Here is a 7,379-nt window from a genome sequence, read left to right on the forward strand (position 1 = left end):
AAAATAACACACCTAAGAGGTCAAAATTGGAAAATTACACAAGTCCTAGCAAGGGTATCCCTAAGAGTTCAGCCTCCAACAAGGACCCCCATGCAAACTGACTACTACTCAACGATTGCCCTATGAGCCTATGCCCCTACCCTTCTCTCTCTCTCATCATCAAGAAAAGTCTATTTTTTCAAAAAGAAAAAAAAGCCTCAACTCTCAACTCTCAAAACACCCGCACATATTATTTTTTCACGGAAAAGAGAAAAAGAAAACACCTAACGATAAAACTTTACCAAGGATTGCTCCAAGCAGCAGCTCGTCCTTCCCTTTTCCCAATCTCGCAGCTTCCATCTCTCTGACTCCTCCATCCTCCCAAAGCCGAAGCCTGCCCAGTGCCCACCCCCCATGTCTCCCGCTGCTACCGCCGAGATCACAACCGCCCTGCTCCTCTGCACCAGCAGCAGCATCGGAAGCAGCACGGGCTGCAGTGCAGACGGTTGCTGATTTCCCCGTAATCAAGCTCCCTTCCTTGCCTTTTTCTTCATCTTCTTCCTCCTCTCCTTCTTCCTGGAAGGTATACCGTACCCCAAGAATCGCGCAAAGGACCACCCCTCTTCTTCCTCCAGAATCCAGCTGCTGCTGCTGCTGCTACTACTACTGCTGCTGCTAGTGGTAGTAACCAACTGAGCGCTTCTTGATCTGTTCTGGTGTCCGTGTACATGGAGATGCGATGGGTGCGGAGGTAGCTGCGCTGTGCTGAGTAGTAGGTGAGCAGTGAGCCGCAGCTAGCGGCGAGCGCGGGGGAAGGAGATCGATGGAGGATCTGTACAGCATCCACCCGGGGATCTCGCGCGGCGGCGAGGGCGGCGCGGCCTGCAGCGAGGCGTCGGGGGTCGCCGGCGGGGCCAGCTCTCCTCCGCCGCCTCCGCCGCCTGCGGATCTGACGGAGCTGATGAAGGCGCAGATCGCCGGGCACCCCCGCTACCCCTCCCTCCTCTCCGCGTACATCGAATGCCGCAAGGTCCGTCCGTGTTCAGCTCCAGCTCCATTTTGCATGCTGTAGCCCGCTAGTAGTAGCTAGAGCTAGCTAGCTCGCTCAGCGCAGCTCATCGTCAGAAATTAATTGCCACGTTGATTCTTGATTTGTCAGGTGGGCGCACCGCCGGAGGTGGCCGCGCTGCTGGAGGAGATCGGCCAGCCGGAGAGGCGCAGCGGAGGCGCCGCAGCCGCCGGGGAGATTGGCCTCGACCCCGAGCTCGACGAGTTCATGGTAGGTACAACCAGTTCAAGGCAGCTCGCTCCACTAATCCTGGCGCGCTAGCTCTTGCTTGTTATTACATGTGGAGATGACAACGCGGCTCGCGCGCGCATGCAGGAGGCCTACTGCCGGCTGCTGTCGCGGTACAAGGAGGAGCTGTCCCGGCCGTTGGACGAGGCCGCCTCCTTCCTCACCACCATCCGCTCGCAGCTCACTAATCTCTGCGGCGGCGGCGCCACCGCCACCTCGCCGCACTCCGGTATACTATAATTTACATGCATCCATGCATTTTGCATCTCGCGCCTTGATTTTCTCCGGCATGCCGCGTCCCTCTGCGGCCTTGGATTCGTTCGCCATTGTTGCGTTGTGTCATGTGTGCGAAAGTGTTTGATGCTTTGTGTGTGAATGTGGCTTTGATGATGAATGCGTGCGTGCGTGCGTGCGTATGTGCGTTCTTGATAGGTCAAATCGTGTCCATGCAAATGGGGCGCAGGTGTGTCAGGCTACGGGGCCGGAAGAGTAAAGCTTTGGTGGTGCTCGTGTAGGGTTTTGTCCAAGGTTCCATCGTCCTTGCAGCTCCAGCCTACCTATGCATGCTTCTCTCTCTATATCTCTCTCCAGATCCTTCTCTCTCTCTCTCTCTCTCTCTAGAGGCTAGTGAGGCAGGAGTAGCTACTAGCCTGCTATATGTAGACTTTGCAGGTCGGGCCGGTGACGGAACTTGAGAGAGAGCTGGGATGGGATGGCTTTGGAAAAAGAAAAGAATCTTGCTCTTGCATGCTGGTTAATCACTGGTGCCCAATGGTGGAGCTTTTCTTCTTCTTGTTGCTGTGGGGGCAAGTGAAGATTAATTTTGCTGTGGCTAGCTCATTTCCCGCAAACGCATTTTTATTTCGTCATGCTAGGTATGATGTCTTGGTTGAATTTGTTAATTTAAGTAAGTGTTGTTTGTTTTTAGTTTTTGTAGTTTGATACATTTTTCTAACGAATTATCTTCAAATGAGATTTTGTCGGATGCGTGTTACACTGTTACTACATAAGTATCTTGTAGTTGCAGTTTCGATAGGAGTGGGATTTTAGGTCCATCTCTTGTTTAAGAACTTGAGTGATTGAAGATTAACAAGGCTATATCGAGCTGTTTCTGCTTGGAGCAATTGTTTCTTAAGCCATTTTTAAGCATGCATAGACATACACTTTTTTTTACATAACATATGACAAACCTAAGGTTTTCATGTTTGCGGTGGTGCTGATAAATTAGGCCCACTCACATCCAACGCGTGCATGGCAGCTTATTAGAATTGATATTCTGCAAATAACCATGGTGCAAGTTATTTCAGAAACTCAGAATGCGTGCATTTGTAGATATCATAGTTATGTGAAATACGTGCTCTCAAAAGTGTAGCTTTGTCTTGTAATATTGGCAAGAATAAAAGGGGTTTTCAGGAATTACTTATCTTTCTATCACGAACAGCTGATTTTGGAGTGGTGAAAACACACAAGGTTTTGGGAACTTCATATGTTTAATAAAGTCAAAAGGACATTTTGTCACTGTGATGGCTGGGACATAGTAAACATGTGATTGGTGTTGCATATACCACCTATGTAACAGTAGTTCTTGTGGCCAAAACAGTTGCTGTTTTGTTTTTCCTACCTTCTAGTGTATTTCGTACAATGCCAAGTGGCAAGTGGAAATGTACGGTACTACAAAGGAGCATGAAACATGATCTTTACATGCCTAGTTAATTTCCGAGTTTCCTATCAATTTTACCACTTATCATTCTCTCATTAATGAGATATTTTACCGGAACAGTGGGAAGTTGGTATATGTGCATGTTAAATCACTAACTCCGTACATGTTGAGCTTGGTCATGCGTAGCATGTTTACCTAGTTAAGGTTGCAAATCATTGAGAATTTAGATTTTTTTTGTATAAAGGAAAATGCATGTTGACCTTAAGTATTTGGTTGGAGCTTTATGTGACTATCCATCATAGCTATGCTAAGACTGAGTTAATGATACCATGTGCAACTAGATCAACAATTCTAAGTAGAAATGCTAAGTATTTGGTTTTCGGTCTAGTTAGGTCACACGCATGAATTATCACTAAATAACAGACTATATTCACGATAGGTCAAACCATTATGGCAAGTGCTTACATAATATTCCTTAAGAATCCATAGGTTTGCTCAGTTTGCTTGGACTGAACAAAGGTACTAGTGCGTCTATTCTAATTTTATTTATACCTGTGTTTTCCATGATTATTCTGCAAAGTGAGGTTCAGATAATCTATCTATATTTTTTGAAAAGGGGATAACCTTGGCCTGTGCATCATCGTGATGCACACAGCCAATTAGATGATCTATCTGTAAGATAGAGATGGACAGCATTCCGAGCAGCAATTGTTTATGCCTAATTTGTGCACCTCACATAAGATTCAAATTATGATTCTAGTCTCCATATATTTTGACTTTGTTAAATGAGTCTGTCATCTTGTAGTGTGTCCCTTCCATCAATTCTGTCATTCTGATTTTCTTTGACGGTAAAGGCAGCCTCTCTACCCATTCTATTAAGGTAGGAAAATATCAAAAAGGAGTACAAGAATTTTTTGCATGATGGCAAGAAAATGGAAGAGATAAAAGACGTAAGCTACATTTCCGGCTTGAGAGTCAACCGACTTTGGTTAATGTTCTCATCGGCAAGATAAGCTATGTCGAGCATGGTAAGGGAGGTCTCATTAATCATCACTTCGGTCAAGCGGCTGCAGAAGGCTTTATCACGGTTAAGAGTACTCTTGTTCCACCAATCCTCCAAAGAGAAGTCATGAGTCGGCCCTTGGGGGATAGATAGCCAAGTTGATACGATTCCCCAAACTCCACGGGTTAATAGGCATTCACGTGCAAAAGGCGCACAAGGTGCTCATTGGTCTAGAACCTGGTGAAACAAAGCTTGCAAAATCTCCTCATGTGGCAAACCTCAGATGTCATGGCGATGTGGGAAAGGATGTTAGCATGATCAGCTAGGTGTGTCGTCACTTGAAAAGTTACACATTGCACTGCACAATATAGATTTATTTCTGACAGTATTTTAACACAAATTTTAAGCCTCCAATATGCACTTCACAGGAAATGCCCTATTGTTAGAATTTTGAAATATGCACAACTCAATTGCTAAAAGGTACTCCTTCCATTCCAAAATATAAGATGTTCTAACTTTTTTTTCTAACCAGATGTGTATAGACGCGTTTTAATGTGTTTGTTCACTCATTTCAGTCCGTATGTACTCTATATTGAAGTACCCAAAACACCTTATAATTTGGAACGGAGGGAGTACATATTAATATTGTGTAGCTAGATTATTTGCATTCAACTATTCTTATTTATTACATGACCTGCCAATTCAAAACATTTTTTTATCCAACAAAGTTCGTTACACCAAGCAAGTAGGAAAAAAAAGGAGAATAAGTAGTAAACATCTATTTATTACAGCTCAAAACATATAGCTGTTGGAATTACAAATTACATATAACCATATAGGTTATGTCACCTAGCTTAACTGTTCCATTTTTGTGTCCTCGCTAGACCTTTTATTATGACGCAAGTAAGCCTATATAGTGCGAAAATGCTTCTTTTCTTTCTGACTATGCAAAGTCTTGAGGTCTTAGCTGAAGATCCAACATGTACTACAAACTCCGTCCCTAAATATACTCCCTCCATCCGGAAATACTTGTCCTAGAAATGGATAAAATGGATGTATCTATAACTAAAATAAATCTAGATGCAACCATTGCTTGGACAACTATTTCCGGACGGAGGGAGTATATAGTTGCATCCATAGCTAGAAAGATTGAAGAGTTTTTTTTTCTGATGTCTTGTTTCAGAAGGTACAAATTGTACTAATGAAACTCAACTCACAGTACAAAAGAGCCATTTGCTTACATAGAACTTGATTGCAGTACTGGGAGTGTTTCCTAACGAGACAGCAGCTGTATGGATGGCTCCATGAAAACTCCAGTCACGCCGAAAAAGTGCTTAAATAGTCTCTGTTTCCTGAAGCACAAACTAAACTAGTCAGTTTGGCACCAGCAGTTCTTCATTCGTATAGGGTTCGACAGATAAAGTGGCATGCTTTTCATCTTATTTGCTTTGATGCATTGGGTGTTGCAGAACACATTGACCTTCAGATAATACAGACTAATACTTGTCACTAACCAATCGAACTTAGCACATCCTCATGGAGAAATTTTCTGTTCTGAATTTCCTTGGATTGTGTATTCTTAAGACATTTTTCAGAAGTTCTTCTGTCTGCAGCTTCCAAAATTGTTGTTTGTCAAGTGTCCAACAGCAACTTGGGTTTGATTATTATCTGCTTATTGATGTTGTCTTGTTCTGCTTCTGAAGTAGTACCTCTTTCGAGTCCAAGCCTGGATCTCCTATATACTGTAGCACAGCCATGCAACCTGATCCTGACACAACACATTACTCTGTCTAACCCGTGTCTGATTTCCATTGTATCAATAATGCAAGATGAAATGGTGGGGTCGTCGGAGGACGAGCCGTGCTCGGGGGACGCCGACGGGTCCGACGCCGGCATGCAAGAGCACAGCTCCCGGCTGGCTGACCACGAGCTCAAGGAGATGCTCCTCAAGAAGTACAGCGGCTGCCTCAGCCGCCTCCGGTCCGAGTTCCTGAAGAAGAGGAAGAAAGGGAAGCTGCCCAAGGATGCTCGGCTTGCTCTCATGGACTGGTGGAACACACACTACCGCTGGCCTTACCCCACGGTAAGTGAAATCTCCGATCGCCGATCATCAGCCTTGATCGCCGATCATCATTCATAGATGGCTACTATGATGTTTGCAGGAAGAGGACAAAGTGAGGCTCGCCGCGATGACGGGGCTTGACCCGAAGCAGATCAACAACTGGTTCATCAACCAGAGGAAGCGGCACTGGAAGCCGTCGGAGGACATGCGGTTCGCGCTCATGGAGGGCGTCACCGGAGGAGGGGGATCCTCTTCCGGCACGACGCTCTACTTCGACACGGGCACGATCGGGCCATGAGATGGATGGATGATTGCTCATTTCCGGCGGCCATAAAGCTTACTGGCTCTATTGCACACAGACACGGTGGTTGTGTGATTAGTAGCAAGGGAGGGAGGGATGATGAATGAATGAATGATATCAGATACTAAAGATTTATTAATCAAATGGATGAATAGCCCCCATGACCATTTTGTCGAAATTATTGTGTATATGTATGGGCGCTGTAATCAGCTGGCTGTAATGTGACGGTGTACAAACGAAATTTCAGGTGACCTGTAAAAACTTTTCTTAAGCTACTACCACAATAGCTAATTAATTAATCTGATTGTTTGTATCCCCAGCGGTTGCCCTGTGAAATCCCTCTCGATAGGAAGCAGGAATTTGTTGGAAAATTAGGCAAATTTATGATTAATTCTAGTGAATTAATTCATGATTAAAACGTTATTAGCATGCATAGCTCTAGCATACTAGATGAACCGAACGACACAACTATCATAATTAGAGACATGATCACATGATCAGAGTACAATGCACTATCATAATTAGAGACATGATCACATGATTAGATTACAACGCACATATTGATCGTTCGTAGATGAAGTAGCCGGCCACTTCATCTACGATCCTACCAGTCCAAGCAGGCGTTGGCGACGACGGTGCTGCATGGGTGCGTGACAGTAGTACTACTTTGTGCATTTCCAGACCACATTGAAAAATCATACTAATGAAAATAAATCGAATCGAACAATTTTATGGTTTCTGGTTTTCGATACAGAGTAAGGGGTAATCGAATTAAAATGATATTTATATTTCTTGAGCGAACAAGGAAACAAGCAGTCAGTCACGTGAGCTTGTCTCACTTGCATTGTCCAACATGCACATGACCAGACACAATTTTATATACACCTTACATCTACTCTTCAACAGGTCAGTAAGCGAGGTGGCGCTAAAGTTGCTACCGTCGTTTGTATAGACGCACTAACCAGTGATAGTACTGCATAAAAAGATTAAAAGGAATTGTGATCTGCTCACTCAGACCCATGAAAAAGTCAATGGGCAGATCAATGCTCCAAAAGAGCTTCTAACATTAGTCATTTT

General features: G+C 44.5%; 1 protein-coding gene across 1 annotated transcript; it reads left to right on the plus strand.

The window, feature by feature from the left end:
* The first annotated feature begins 243 nt into the window (after positions 1-243).
* LOC125546833 (homeobox protein knotted-1-like 10) lies at positions 244-6,601 on the plus strand. Its single transcript, XM_048710954.1, has 5 exons — positions 244-1,009; positions 1,139-1,258; positions 1,364-1,505; positions 5,769-6,022; positions 6,102-6,601. The coding sequence occupies exons 1-5, from the start codon at positions 803-805 to the stop codon at positions 6,297-6,299; spliced, it is 921 nt and encodes a 306-aa protein (XP_048566911.1). The 5' UTR covers positions 244-802; the 3' UTR covers positions 6,300-6,601.
* Positions 6,602-7,379: the final 778 nt, after the last annotated feature.

Source organism: Triticum urartu, chromosome 1 (assembly GCF_003073215.2).
Source record: "Triticum urartu cultivar G1812 chromosome 1, Tu2.1, whole genome shotgun sequence".
Taxonomy (NCBI): domain Eukaryota; kingdom Viridiplantae; phylum Streptophyta; class Magnoliopsida; order Poales; family Poaceae; genus Triticum; species Triticum urartu.

What these genes read in the sequence shown, in the direction of transcription:
- LOC125546833 (XM_048710954.1), top strand. Translation starts at nt 803, where the DNA reads ATGGAGGATCTGTACAGCATCCACCCGGGGATCTCGCGCGGCGGCGAG. An exon ending in CGTACATCGAATGCCGCAAG is followed by an intron (nt 1,010 to 1,138) that starts GTCCGTCCGTGT and finishes TTGATTTGTCAG; the next exon opens with GTGGGCGCACCGCCGGAGGT. An exon ending in CCGAGCTCGACGAGTTCATG is followed by an intron (nt 1,259 to 1,363) that starts GTAGGTACAACC and finishes GCGCGCATGCAG; the next exon opens with GAGGCCTACTGCCGGCTGCT.